The sequence below is a fragment of the Dicentrarchus labrax genome, unplaced genomic scaffold (assembly GCF_905237075.1).
Source record: "Dicentrarchus labrax unplaced genomic scaffold, dlabrax2021, whole genome shotgun sequence".
Taxonomy (NCBI): Eukaryota; Metazoa; Chordata; class Actinopteri; family Moronidae; genus Dicentrarchus; species Dicentrarchus labrax.
In genome coordinates, this window is record NW_026136704.1 from 14634282 (window position 1) to 14650138 (window position 15857).

General features: G+C 38.1%; 1 protein-coding gene across 2 annotated transcripts in view; it reads right to left on the reverse strand.

Moving 5' to 3' along the window:
- The window catches only part of si (sucrase-isomaltase (alpha-glucosidase)), a 65687-nt gene extending 51023 nt beyond the window's left edge, over positions 1–14664 (reverse strand). Inside the window, exons 1-12 of one of the 2 annotated variants that reach the window (XM_051396823.1) lie at positions 14562–14664; positions 12924–13047; positions 10932–11017; positions 10503–10623; positions 8924–9033; positions 8479–8630; positions 5386–5557; positions 4941–5040; positions 4460–4572; positions 4195–4320; positions 1961–2092; positions 1555–1674 (exon numbers count right to left, since the gene is read on the reverse strand). In XM_051396823.1, coding sequence (XP_051252783.1) covers positions 1555–1674; positions 1961–2092; positions 4195–4320; positions 4460–4572; positions 4941–5040; positions 5386–5557; positions 8479–8630; positions 8924–9033; positions 10503–10623; positions 10932–11017; positions 12924–13047 — 1356 coding nt within the window. In that variant the 5' untranslated portion in view covers positions 14562–14664. Of the gene's footprint in view, positions 1–1554; positions 1675–1960; positions 2093–4194; positions 4321–4459; positions 4573–4940; positions 5041–5385; positions 5558–8478; positions 8631–8923; positions 9034–10502; positions 10624–10931; positions 11018–12923; positions 13048–13721; positions 13744–14561 lie in introns of those variants that run through there. The other variant, XM_051396824.1, reaches the window with a different exon arrangement.
- Between the last annotated feature and the right edge of the window lie 1193 nt (positions 14665–15857).

Genomic DNA, 15857 nt, shown 5'->3' on the forward strand with positions numbered 1-15857 from the left:
GAGATTCAGGGAAACCAGAACCAGAGTCACACACTTGCATACACACAGCAGATGCATATTTATGCTAATGTTGCATGATATATTGTATAATCCAAACGCCAAAACATGCAGCAGACCTTCTGCACCGCTGGATTTCCGTGGGTCATGGAATCACCAGGATCCTATATATATTCAACAGGTATCTCGCCAACATTATGTTACTTACAGTTTTTTCCAATTGCTAACACACTAAAATGACATGCATAGCACAATTATTCAAACTGACACACAGAGAGCAAAACCTCTTCTCAAGTCTCCAAAACTCTAAACACATTTTCTGCTTTACACACATTTTGCAATTCAAAATGGCCCTTTTTAAATGCACTGAAAACTGTTCTCTGCATAAGACACAACAATCTGACATAAAGTCACATGTTTGCCATTTCTAAACACTGCCATTCAAAATGACACTACATGAGCTAATTGGCCAATATATGTGCCACGTGGCCAAACACCTCAATGGTTAATTGTTACCACTTCAATCAGGAAGTAAGCACTATAAAAAGACCACGGGTCATTTTTTCATATATATATATATTTTTCTGCAATTCTCTTTCTTACTGTTTTTTTGTGAGCATATTTTTGTTCACTCCGATGTAATCTGCTGTGCATACGTTGCACTGACTTGTGTGGTGAAAAATAATAAAATAAATGTTTCAACAGCGTGTGTGTATCTGCAAATATGTCTGTGCATGTGAGCAATCTGAAAAATGTTCTATAATTTGAATTATTTTAGTATTATGACAAAGCGTACTAAAGATGAGAGTGCTTTTCATTATACCCAACAGTGTGTAGTTGGTTAGACAAAAATCTGGTTATATGAATGAAGTGTGTGCCATTTGGTGCAAAAGTTTTTTGATTTTGAGAATGCTACATGTAGTTTTGGTTGCTGTGCTTCATTTTGCAGTTTGGGTGGGTGGTTTTGTGAATTGTGTTAAGTATTTTGACAAAACCAGCCTAGTTTGCAAAATTGTGTTTTAGCAATTGGAAAAAATTTTAATTCATTTTTTATTTTACATACTGTACCTGGGCTTAACTTCAAGTCTCGGCACAAGCTGGTTCAAGAATACTGCTAGGGGACTGTAGCTGACTGAATATGTTTTGTTAAGCACATTATTCTCAGTGAAATCAATATGCTGTAAAATAAACAATTCCCAACAGTTTGTCAGTTACTGAGATGCCAGTCCTGGTGCACCTGGCAACAATCATGAAATGCCAAGGTTGGTTAAAGATCGAGTAGCATTTAGAAGGATGCATTGGCACAAATGGAATATAATATTAAATTATAACATTAAGGTTGACATCTCAACAACTGGATGATTTGAATATCACTGTGACAACATTTCTATAAGATGCAGACATGGGACATATATAAGATGGAATCTTGCTTGAGCATTACCATCTGAAGAAGGTAAATATATTCCTAAAGGAAGATATGTTTCTAATTAAGCAGTCACTATGTGTATTCAGCTATATGTGTGCTCCAGTTATTTCTTCCACCCAAATGCAGCTCACCTCTCCCAACAGAGGAGTTTTCCCATCTGAGTCAGTGACCCAGGCGTTCTTCTCAGTCCCGCGGTCATAGGAGCCATATGCAGTATTCCCTACCCTCTTACTGGTAGCTATTGCAGGATCCTGCAGACAAAAGAAATACACTTATACGAATATGAGAAGAAAAAAAAACCTTTGCTGCATTTACTACAAACTACATAGCATGGCTGCCTATATAATAAAAGTTTTGAAATTGCTGTATTAGAATTGTTCACTGGTTGGTTGGTGTAGCTGAGTCAAGAACAAAACACTAGGAAATACGACCCAGAACTTGTTATTTTGTAGTTAGACGGTAATGTTTAATGGTTAATTATTCGTTCAATGTTTTTAATTACACACATTGCTTCATTCACAATTAAGTACTTCTTACCAGGATGAGGATGTATCTCTGTCCCTTCTCATGAAGGTAATCGGCAAACTGCGGCAGCTCACTGAACTTGGCTTTGTCATAAGTGAAGTCTTTCTTATCCTCCATGTAGTCAATGTCGGTGTACTGAATGTCCTGCATGAGAAGAAGAAGAAAATAAAGTGTGGTGTATGGGCACCTTGTGTAAATATGATACCTATTAATATGCAGTTCAGGAAAAAAAAGGATTCTAAACTTAATCATGTCAAATTTATTTTACAAAAACAAAATGAAAATCAAAATTACCTAGTTTTGCTTTGAGATAATCTTTTTGGAATACAGTATATTTTATGAATAACTTGATGAGTTTACTTCAACTAGATGTCATTAGATATTCAAAGTTTAATTGGAAATGTAAAAATGCTGGCATGGCTTCCATATATTAAAATCCTATTTGCATCTTGCATTAATGAAATCAATTAAAACATTACTCTTAATACCTCTTAATTGTAACTACTCATGCTTCCACTGTTGTGCATAAATTGGACACCTCCACTCAGCATCTTCAATATGATATGAATGCATCCTCCCAACACACTATATTTCCAACTCAGCATGGCTAATAAACACACTGTGTTGCATTTGCACTGTGAGCCTCACTGAAAAAAACGCTTGTCTGCTGACTTGCCTTTGCTGGACTTTTGGAGACCTGGTGTGAGTGCAAACAACTTGGCTAATGTGCTGCTAAACCTTGGGAGGACAATGGGAATATTAACACATTCTTCTTTTTTTGCCTGGGTGTGACTTTATGCTTGCTCTCTGTCTGTCTGTTGTCTGCCAAAATCTACTTCATATCGATGGAGCAGATGGTTTGGAAGGCTCTGCCAGATCCTTCCTCTAATGGTAATCAGCTCCAGACATATTAGGGAGAATGTGATAATGCCCTCTGTGGTCTATCTAATGGTTATCAAATATGTCCCTGAGTGTAGCAGGAGAGGAAGCAGCTGCATCCTAATGTCTTTGGATATGAAAGAGAGATTGGAGATTATCAGAGTGAAATATTGAGATGGGTTAGAAATTTGATCTTTTAAATAAGACAAGTTCAAACCATGTCCTTGATTTGTGCAGCCATTGTTAAGTTGTGGTACATTTATGAGGGGACATGTAAAGCCTGGGATTAGCTTTATTAGTTTACTTTAGTAATTAAGGAATAGAAAGTATGTTAAACATCAGTGCTCTGTGTGTAAGGGACTTCTTATGGTTACTAGTCTCAGGCCCAGACGAATAAGCAGTGAGGCTCATTCTCAAGAAAATGTCAACCAGAACTGGTATTTATCAAGTGTCTCAGAAGGGAAGAGGTGTTGGAGTAGTTTTAACATTCAGATCAGGATGAATGAGATAATGAAAGGAACTCGGTCGATTGATCTTTGATCAGCGCTAACATTCAGTGATGCTTGAAAAATAGTTGTCCCGGGATTGAACCTATGGAGCCCAGCAGACTCTCCATTATTTGACAGAAAGCTGGATTACCCCGTCTAAGCTAAAGGCCATCGCTATCACTCTGACTGTCCGTCCAACTCCTGCTTCAACCTTCATATCACGTCTTCACAGATAGTGTAGTGGTTAAGGCTATTGCCTCTGGAACCACACAGTAGTGCATGAGTGGTTCAAATTTAACAAGGGGTGTACAAGGTAAAGTATCGATTTCCTTCACTTCAATTCCCCCACAAAAGCTATAGAAGCACATATTATGCAATGTCACAACATTGTTTTGGAGAGTTGGTTTTTAAAATGCATATATATAAAGAAAAGGAGAATCCTGCAACCTCCTTAAAATGTCTCTCTGTTTTAACATCTAAGGTCAAATTCAAAGACCTGCTTCTGTTTTATACCCAGTTTGCATTTTTTACTTAAAAAAAACTACTGACTGAAATTCAAAAGGCAAGAAAACCATGTTGCATGTTTTTTATTTCCCAGACTGTAGTCACCTGAAAACCATCATGTATCACGGATGGTGATATTATATTTGTCAAATTTGTTGTAACAAATTGTGTTATTTCACATTTCTTGAAGAATATCAACAGAAATTCACAGACTGCAGTGGCCTTGATAACAATGTTAGATGTCAGGCTTGATGCTTGCCTAAAAAAAAGAAGAAAAAGAAGAAACAGAAAAAAGAAACAGAAAAAAGAAACAGAAAAAATGAAACAGAAAAAAGAAACAGAAAAAGAAAGAAAATTGACCAGACAGGATCTTACATATGGGAGGGCTACAGCACGGTTCCTCTCCACTGTTTTCTTGACCTCACTCAGGCTGCCATAGTCCCACCGAGAAAGCTGGAAACCCAGTGACCAGTAGGGAGGAATAACAGGCCTGCCAATGAGCTGGACAACACAATTGGACATATTGTTAATGCAATTACTCTGCCAAGGCTACTCACAAACCACTTTTTCCACAATAGATATAGAAAAACCTTCGCTGTAGAACTACAGTATGTTCTTTTGTACAGTTTTTGTGCCTCACCACCAGGAACTCCTGCACCACTTGTTCTGGAGTGTCTCCAAAGAGAACAAAGAAGTCAAGGACTCCTCCAATTGTTCTGTAGGTCACAGCAGGAGCAGGCTGCAAAGTCACCTCTGAAAAAAATGATGCAAACTTCATCCTAATACCATTCTCAATTACCATAACCATAAGTGGCCTCAATTATGAGTTTTAAATATAATAAAGAAAGACACATCATCTATGTATGACAATCCATGAGTGGCAGAATAAGCTTTTATATGAGGAGACTACAGACATGTCAGTGGCCACTCCCATTGCCTTTAGTCATCTCCTTCATAGAATAAAACAGCCATACATTATTCTCTTTGATTTGTCAGCACACTTTTTTGTGTCGTCTTCAGTCATAACTGAAGGTTCATGTGCCTTTGAACCACTTTGAAATGGTTTTGTTATGTTTTGGGTGCCGTGTGTGTGTGTCTGGGTGTGTGTGCATTATCTTTACCCATAGCATTGCTGTTCATGAGAAAGACCCCAAATGACTTGCCACTCTCATCTTCCAGACAGAGGAAGAAGGGATAATGTCCATAGAGGTTATGGGTTCCCTGCAGGGAGGGAAGACATAGGGAGAGACAGGGGGATGAAGGGTAATGAGAATACACGTTGGGAGCACACACAAACATGCCAGTTACACAAACACATATGCATACACCCTACACCTGTCAAGTGTAAGCCCTTGAGTGTAAAGGTAACAGTAACGAGTAAGTAAAGACCCACACATTACATTACAAGGATTGACAGGTGTATAGTTGCAGATATAGACTGTATACAGTTGCATGCAAAATGTACCTTCAACCAACCAAGTGTGTGTGTGTGTGTGTGTGTGTGTGTGTGTGTGTGTGTGTGTGTGTGTGTGTGTGTGTGTGTGTGTGTGTGTTTGTATTAATCACCCCGTTAGGGAAAGCGTCTCTGGTGAAGATGGGCCAGGTTTTCCAGTTTGTGTCATGGCGATACTGTCTATGCACATGCTCACCCAGGCCATATATATTATGGGATGGAAGCTTAGCAGACAGCTGTAGGTACTGGTCTGCAAACACCAGTGGAGCCATTGTAGTGTCAAACCTTTTTAAAAAAGAAAAGGAGATAAAAAGATATAACAAAGGGTCACCACTGGAATGTGAGAAGACAGACTGGTGTGAGAAAGAGCAAGGGGATGGAAAAAAGAGAGTGAGACCAGGTGAGAGAGAAAATGTGAGAGACAAATAAGTACGAAAGAAAGTGAGAGTGAGATTCAGCGAGAAGAGAGAGTGGGAGTGGGAGCGAGACAAGGACGTGCGGAGGAGTTGAGTTGTAAAAAAAAAAATAACTGGGAGAAGACAGACCATCCCATCAAGCACTAATAAGCCTTCTGGGTAGCATTTCTCCAGCCTTCAAAACAAGACATACGCTGGTAGTTGAAATTCTAAGCCTGCTATAGCTGTATGCAGCTGCCAGAACAAAGCTACAATATAGAGACAAAATATACAGTAAATGCAAATGCAGTAAATATACACTGATATTGCATAGCTTTGGTTACAAGAAGAGAACGCCCACACACCGGCCAGACAGGTCAAAGAGCAGAGTGATTATAATTACTCCATGTACACACACTTACTTTCTCTTCATGTGCTCTATGTATCAATTAAACTTTGGATATCTGGGGTAATGATACCTTAATAAACATTTAATGATGACCTGGTGTAATCTTTATGGCAATACCAGTATAAACCTTGTTATCTCTCTCTACTTTTTAGTGGAAAACTGCCACTCATTTGATTATAAAATATTAAACAATGGATGGAATATTGCTTTTGATAACAACTGCAGGAACAAAAGGAAATGTGGGAAAAAGTTACCAAACTTTACAGATACAATTATCAGCAATAAACAGATTATTGTATCATAGGATTTTCCAACGTTTTTTTTATTTTCTTTAGATTTGCTCTCTCTTGTGTTTGCCGTCACACTCACACTGTTTGTCCTAAATGAGGCTAAAAAAAGAAAGGCCAGTTTAAACCACAAAAAAATTACTTGTAATCATAATTATACAATGAAACTATTAAATTAATAGCATGTAGTTACAAATGTTGATAAATTGTATGCATTTAGCTTTTAATTATTTTCCTGCAATAAGTTTAAATAACTAAACCGCTTAAAACTTACTTGGAGTCAACCTCCAGCTCTTATTGAATAGAACAGACCCAGTGATAAAAAAAAGAAAGAAAAGAAAGATTCTAATTAAATGCTAGTGAATGTTCACATTTAATTTGGTAGTGTGGGCGGTTAATTTGGGTTTTTGTATTCTTGTGACTGGCAGAAACTGTTACACTGACCTCAACAAAAGTTAAGTGAGTTCCTAGTCCTTTCCTAAAAAAGTTATGATGAGTATAATGCAGAGAAGAAAATATCCACTTTGGAATTAATCAAATAATTATGTTAACAAAAAAGGGTCCTTGAAAACCCAAAGTCTGTACCTAATACATGACATGGCATACACCACAAAACACTTCAAACGTAGTGATAATAGTCATTCACATAACAAGCATCCTCATAAAGACATTTATGAGTCCAATGAAAGGATGAATTTGATTACTAAACAACTACTAATCTTTCGAACAATCTCACCACTTCTGGTTAAAGGTCATGTGCACTGTTGAGAAAGACAACGATGTTGCACGATACACTAGAAAGTGATGTTAGTTAGCAAGGCTGAAGGTTGTCATGTGATATAGGAGCATTTCACAATGACAAAAAATAATAATTTTACTATGAAAACTCGGGATAGTGACAATGAAAAGATATTTCAGGGTTAAAATTATTATGTTAATATTTAGCTCTGCAGTAAAGACAAACCCTGAACTCATAGAATAAGGATACATGAAATGAAAGAAAGCATTGTTGCTGCTGGACAAAAGAGAATCATTGATTTTCACCTTCCCATAAAAGAAACTGAGTCATCTGGATTAAAGATAAATGTTTGCCTTGGAGGAAAATCTTGGTCATCATCTCTGATTCAAAACAACAGAATACAGTGATGTGCAAAAGACCATTAGTGTATAAGGGCACTGTTATGGCATGTGCTTTACAACCTAGTAATAATAATAAAAAAACAGGGTTTTTTGTGTCCTCACAAGCCCTATTGAGTGCCATATTCTATATAACATCAGCGGTATTAATGGTTTAATGCCTTTTGGTGTTTAATAGGAAGTGTGTGAGCTGTGTGGGCTCTGAGGGGTAACTGATCACTGCGATGTCACCCAGGGTTCACTGAGTGCCCTCAGTGACATGAACATTAATTACTTGTTGCTGTGGGAAACTAACGTAGGTGGGAAGGAGTTAGAAATAATAAATGATAATGAGACTATGAGAAAACTAAACTAAATGAATAGGCAGCTTTTATCTTCTATGCACCACATATCTAAAACACTGCAACAGGCTGAATACAATTCTTTTTGCACCTTCCCTTTTATTAAATCATATTTGAGGACGTATTTTGGATAATATCTTACACTGCACTTGACATTTACTCTCCTGTTTTATCTCTCTTCATTTTTTAATTAACTATTTTTAATTGCATTTAAATTGCCTTTTATATTGCCCTGTATGTTGTACATTTCACATTTCTTTAAAACCATTCATGTTTATTGTAAAACACTTTGAATTGCCCCTTGTTGACATGTGCTATTCAAATAAACTTGCCTTGCCTTGCCTTGCCTTACCTATACTGTATATGATGTATAGTGCAATACATAGCAAATATGCAGTGCATGTCTGAATGCAAACAATGTTATTTTGTTGAAATTACACATGATGCATAGCCTGCTGTCTATTGTAATTCCTTCACTGTCTTCAAGGCAGACAATGTGATATTGTAGTTCTTATAAACAACCCCTGCCTGTCCGACACAACCAAATACACAATGAACACACACACACACACACACACACACACACACACACACACACACACACACACACACACATACACACATGGTAAGGACTCACAGGACTTTTTGGTTCTCCTTCCTGCGCACGGTAAGGCCAAAGGGTTTGTTTGTCACCTCCAGTGTGTTGCTGATGGGGCTGGATGGGTCACTGTTGAGGCTGTTGATGTGCTCATGGGGGACCTCAAACCTCTGCTTGTGGGCATCATAGATCTAAGGAAAGGAAACAACCATACAGGCAGTCTGAGCGTGGCCTCATATCTCACGGTCATGTTCGTACTTTGTTGTGTATACAGCTATTTTGTTTTGTTTTGTTTTATGTCTTTGTTCTGTACAGCATTCCTGTTAAACATGCTTTGATAAAATGTTTTTGAAATTAATTTGACTGGACTAGATGTTTCCTCTGTTGCTGTCAAAATGTGTATGTGTGTGTGGATGAGAAATTGCGTTCAAGCAAATAAAGGTGTTTAAGAGGAAGAGAGAAGGGAGGGAGAGATGGTGTGTACCTTAAATCGGAGTCGATTGTTTGACTGCATCTCTGCGTGAAATGACAGCTCTTGTATATCAGCCCCAAATAAAGAGGGAGAGGGCATTCTCTTCAGTTGGGCCTTCATTTCTGCAAAATTAAACACATGACAATTGGGAGACAAAGGTTATGATCCAAAAAGAAATATTTATTTAAAGAAAGAAATCACATTTTACTACTTAACCCCCAAAGTAAAGATGAAATGACACAAAACTAATAATTAACTACTGTAGGACTATAGAATTATGTTAGTTTAGCATAAATACTGGAAAGAGAAAACAGCTAACCTGGCTCTTTCCAAAAGTAACAAAATCTGCCTATGATCACATTATAAAGCTGACTGTTTAACATGTTATATCTTGTTTGTTTAATCGGTACAAAAACCCAAGTTTAAAAATGACACGTTGTGGGAATATTTGCAGGACTATTTCTTGGGTGGGTGCTTCCTGGAATCTCTGCTAGTTGTCTGGCAATGTCATGGTGATGACAAGACTCAGAGAATGTCAAACAATTCCTTTAATACTTGTGTTGATACACTGCTGACCAATATTCTGTATTGATATTCAACCTGCGTGCTCTATGTAATGCTCTGAACATGTCCCACTGATAACCAAGCTCAAGAGAATAATTGTTGGATTAACTGTGCACCAACCACATAATGAAACATAAGTGCATTAAAAAATAAAACATTTAGCCTAATTATAATATACCAAACATCTATTCCTTTCAATGATGAGTGGAGTGCAACAATAAACACAAACTGCAACACTCCTCAGTTTGAGCACTCCACATAAAATGCATCAGGTGAACTGGGATGGGAAACCTTTCAAACACAGATGTATTCCCAGGTTATTCATCTACCAGTATGACCAAAGGGTGCAATATGCTTATGGAGTTTACAGAGTCCTCAGTTGCCTTGGAGGTAAGTGTGAGTTATTTGCATAGTAGCCTGGAGCAATGCCATGGCAGAATGCATTTAAACATATTTGAAGACAGGTAAACTTATATAAGAATAGTGTCAAACCTTTCTCAGGCAGACCAAGAGAAATTATTGTTTTTCCTCTCAGTCTAAGCATTGCCATTTTTCAATTTAATTACTTTTGTCACACAAACAAGCACCCAAATAGTTTTTTTTCTTCTTTTCAAAAAAAATCCTTGTGCTATTTGAACAATGTGATTGAAAATGTTGTAGTTCAGACTGTAAATGTCCAATGGTTCTTCTTTGTGAATAACTGAGTTCACATAAGGCAGTGAAATCAAGCAGAAAATAGAAAAACCTGCATGCTGCAAAGCCAATCATGTTTTCTGATATGCCATCCATGTCATATTTCACAGAAAACCATGCCTTAGGCAAAGTAAGTGAAAAAGGAAACAAAATATATAAGGGAGACAGACAGACAGACAGACAGACAGACTGACTGAATGGATGTAAAGCAATTAGAATTAGAGACCAAATAATAATATTAATGAATATAAAACCAAATATTATATTATAATAATATCAGTCCGGAGTGCACAAGTGGGAGAGCAGTGTAGAGGGAGGGAAAACTGGGATTTACCATAAGGATTTGGTTGCTCCACTGATTCCACTGTGTATCCATGGTTGGTTGGGAAGAAACACCAGGGAACATTTCTCTCATCCAGTGGGTTCCAGCAGCATCCGCGCTGCTCACATTGTAGCTGTTGAAGTAGGAAGGTTGATGCTGTCATCGTTATCATCACCCACACTGTCATTATTGTCATTGCTGCTACTATAAACAATGTTGCTATCTTCATCATCATCATTGTTCTGATAATCATTACAACCAGGGTGGCAGAAATCATCGTCATCAACAGCATCATTATTTCAACTGTAACATTACTAAGACCAGTAATTGAGTTGTATGTCATCATGGAACCTTCAACTCTTTCACAAATCTAATTTTGTTCAATGTCTTTAGAAAAGAATCCACAAACATTACATTCTTGGGAATGATAGTGAGTCATACCTTTGAAGCTCCAGCATCAGGGAAACAGTCTACTCTTTCAGCCAGAGGAATGTTGGGACACTGAGGCACGAATACTTCGGTAGTTCCTGTCAGAAGATGAAATGTTTTCTTAAAACAAAAATTCAAAGTGAAAATCCAGTAATCTGCGGAGCTTCTAACTTTTGCTCTCCCCCGAGAAACTTTTGAATTTTCTCGGAAAACTTTTGGGTTTTCCTGAGAATATTTTGAGTGGAAAAAAGTACTAGAAATTCCGGTCAAAACCCGAGGGTCAAAGCACTTCTGGGTCATTGCTTCAGGTGGGGTTTGCTATCGAGAGTTTAATGGAGTTATATTTTGACCTTGGCCTCAAATATAAAGAATTTAAGTCAGTGCTCAGTTATGGGCATAGTTTTCAAATAAGTTTAAGACAGCTGAAGAGGATACTTCATGTAAGAGGATATTCTCGATGGAAAACATTCATTCTTGGAGGACCTTGTTGATTTCCCTAACGTTACATTTGGTATACGTCCATAAAGTTGTACGTAATCCTGCAGTTGCAAATGAAATCAACTATGTCCGCCAAGAAACAAACCAGAGATGCCTCTTGTGTATTCTCCTGCAGAGATCTGCCATTTTGTTTGCAGCCACATACTCTTGAAATGTTTTTTTTTTTTTTTCACTCATGTCCCCTTAGGGGCTCTGTAGTAATCTTACCATGATAAATTAGTATACAGTCTTTTCAGAAGTTTCATATTTATACCCATGTGACCAATGAATTGCCTTCATCAACTGAGAAAACCAACATAATCAGTCATTATAGCAAAGCCCCATGGTGGCTGTGGTAGTTATGAAGGAGAAAATTAGGAAAGTAGGTGAGTTTTTATAGAGCAACCTCCTCCCTGTGCGGGATGGGTGGATGGATGGCTCAACAAAACATTTCAGATGATTGTTACGTGACCATAAACAGGTGGTAAAAATTGTAACTAACCATAATAATGAAGGTCCCCTAACCTAAGAGGCTGCCGCTCATGTCTCATCTCCAATCATAAAACTGATTGGAACCAATCAGCCATAACATTATGACTACCTGGGCACCCTGGTGGTCATAATGTTATGCAGCCCCATATGTAACAAATTGTACTGTGTGTTCTGTTTTTTTTTTTCCTAGCAAATTATTAGCGAACAGTACCAATGCCAAGCTAATGGAAAAACAAAAAGAAGAACTAGCTTTTTCTCATTTCCCCCACTCCCTAAACAAACAGGACGAACAACAAACACAACCCTCTGCCAATCAGAGGTACTCTCTCTCACACAAATCACTGTCATAGATAGTTGAAATGACTCACATCCTTTTACAGCATTTAATAACAAGTTCACACTGGAAATGTCAGTACCTAATTACTAGCTATCTCTTAACACAGTGACACTCATTACATAGCAGTTAAACGCTAACGTGTCACCCAGTCTGTTACAATTTGTTAGCTGTCTGTTAATGATTACCTACAATATGTAAAAATATGCTGTGTTGGTATCTTGTACTGAGCTTTAGTTTTGGAGCAAAGCTAGATTTCTATAATTGCAGGCCTATTACAAGTTGAAAATGTGTTTTCTTTTGGCTGATGGAAATAAAAAAGTAATGATAAGTATTACTTCACTAAAAGGTTTCTCTCAAGAACTCCAAAGCCACTACATTTACACATCAAATGTGATACTTGCAGCTGGTTTATAGACTGGCTTCTCTGGGCATCACTAGCTAACTCTGGGGACCACGTGGCAGCACTCCTGTCCCCACAGTCCCTCCTCTGGACATCACCCGAGTGTTTTCAGGATATATTGTTGGCTAGCTAGCCTGCAAAAGTCTCAAGTGGACTTACTAAAAGGCATATTTCTCCTGTTTTTGCAGAAGCTACCTAGCATTAACAGTTTCACGAATACTAAAGGAACATGCTGAAGGTTTAGATGTGTTTAAGTTTACATGTGCATCTCTGTGTAAGTGTAAGTGTGTTCACCTACCATCTTTAATGACCCCAGGCTCTCCGGTGACAAACAGAATTAGGAGAGTGATGGCTACCACAGACATCACTGCGAACATGACCATTAGGGTCACCTCCATCCCTGAAAACCGCCTTCTCCCCATCTAATAAAAACAAACACACATGCACACACACACATACACAGAGAGTGATTACAAAGGCCAGCATCATTAACACCCAATAATGACATCAAGTTTCCTAAAGGCAAGGTCTCAAAGGTCTCAAAAACTTCCCCTTCTTAATGAAGCCCATTGGCAGGACACACATACACACAAACACACGCACAAATATAGTAAACACAGATCTGACACGCACACATATTCTCCTTGCATTAACCTTGGACTCAAAAGCTTTCATAAGTCATGGGAAAAGCCTCTAAACAAAACATATATAGAGAGTAAAGAGAACTAGAAGGAGAAGGAGATCAAAACTTTGAAAAAAAGAACACTGCCCGACTGCCCGGGTCTAGTCTTTGCAAAGGCACCCATCATATCACTCAAGCAATTAGGCTTCACTCCATTGTACTCTTGGAGACAAAAACAAGGTGAATGTCTGTATGTGTGTGGGTATGTGTCTATTTGGTTGAATGAGAGGCTTATTGCCACCCTGTTTAATGTGCTGTGAAGAGCAGGCTAGGGCAAAGAGAGAGACAGAGAGCCAAACGTGTTCATGCCCCCTTGCACATCATACAGAAGCACTGAAAAGCGCCTGCAAACATGCAATGTAACACAGAGACACAGACAGAAAAAAGACACACAAACATTCATACAGTACAAACCCTTTAGCCTCTCCCGTCTTCCATTTTGTTAAGTACCTAAAAATAGCTTTCACCCATAACAGCATATCATATTACTCCTCCCAACACACAGACAGATTCTGATACATTCAGATGCACACACACTTAACAGCAAACAGTGGCACTATGGCTGCACTGTTTATGGTTCCCATGAGTACAGGCAGTTTGGGATAATACATTTCATTTGAACTTTTACTTAAAACCTTTAGTTCACTGGTTACTTTGAGACATATCCTTAAAAGTTAATGTCAGTCCAAGAGGAGGTTTGTCACCTGTAATTATGTTTGAGACTGGCATGAAAAACGTGGATCAGTGCAATGTACATCTAAACGAAAAAGAATCTGTCAACACAACAGTAATCAAAGCCCTCGACAGACATCTGTTCCTCAGGGCTGCATTGCAATTTACACTGGATTATTGACTCTACTCGTAGAGCTTCACATAGCCAACATTATCATTAACAGACTTGGTCACAGTCTGTAAAAAGTAATGTGGATATGACTGCATAATACAAACATCTGAAAGCAACAGAAAGTTTTAAAAAAGTAAAAGGATGGCAATGAACTGAACAATGATCTGTTTTATGTGAGTCTGCTATTTTATTTATTCATCCATTATCATACGTTAATCGTGTAATTATTCAAAATTAATCCAGTAATAATCATCCAGCATCAAATTGTAAACCATACTGTATCAATAAAAAATGCTATAATCTATATTGTAGAAAATGTTTACTTACTGTAGAGTATAGTAACTGTAATATGAAATAAATATGATTCATATTTTAGTTGAATAGCTGCAGCCATCAGCTTTCAGTCTTACCTCAGCTCTATCCAGTGGTCAGGGCAAAATGCTCTGAGTTCAAGTGAGATAGCACCTTATAATCCACAGGATGTATTGTGGTCATAGGGCCTCACCACTCCTTTACTGCTTAGTGTGCATGTGTATGTGTGTGCATGTGTGTGTGTGTGTGTGTGTGTGTGTGTGTGTGTGTGTGTGTGTGTGTGTGTGTGTGTGTGTGTGTGTTTTACAGTCTCGGCATGCAGACCCCAAAACCATAAAATGTCAGATAACTATCTACACTCTGAGAAAACAACTGCAGTCTAAAATCCTCATATCAGCTTGTTACAATCAATGCAGCTATGATTCCACAGTGCTTATGTGTGTGTGTGTGTGTGTGTGTGTGTGTGTGTGTGTGTGTGTGTGTGTGTGTGTGGTGTACATGTGTGCTTGTATGGTTATAATTTACCTAGAGATTATTGCGCATTTTTTGTTGTTTTATGTAAGCTGTGACTCAGCACGAGTAATCTTTACCCAGCTGTGACCACATCACTACTTCTCTCAGTCAATGATAACAACACGTACTACACACACACACACACACACACACACACACACACACACACACAATTGCCAGTATTGAGGTGACTGGTTGCAGCTGAAAAAAGCAACATTTGAATGTCGGATTATAGTATATAGATATTACATAGTGATCAAACTTTCAAAGTTATTTTTTTATTTTTATATAACAATTTTATATATTGATACTAGAGTCATTGAATACAGTATCTCACTACTGAGCTCTGCTTGTAGTCACAGTTATTATGTGTAGCTATTGCTCATTTTTACATCGTCTTTGTCTTCTAACAATGCTTCCCAGGCTTTGAGAGGTAAAGACGGATGACTGCACCCTCTGCTGCGACAGTAACACAATGCCGCAATCATCATCATGTAGCAGGTCAGCAGCCCTGATGAACTACACTCACCTCCTCTCTGGCCATCAAATGTGGGAATCGTAGGCACGCACAGAAAACCAAAGCAGGCAGTTGGCTTTCCCGCCTTAAAGCAGTAGTTATAGTATAGTAATAGTTATATTTGCCTTCCCAAACAGAGATTAAATATGATGGGATGCAGTCTCCATTTGTTAAACAGGGATCTGCCTCTGAACATGATGTTATGTATTTGAAGTTTATTGGGTCTGGTATTCAAAGTGTCCAGAAAGAGCTATGGTTCTCTGTGTTCCATCGCCATTGGGTCCTGTGCAGCTTTCAAAAGCAGAGCTGAACAAACTGTCTGTTGTTTTGGTTTGCTGGGCTAGAAAGGACTGAAAATCTATGG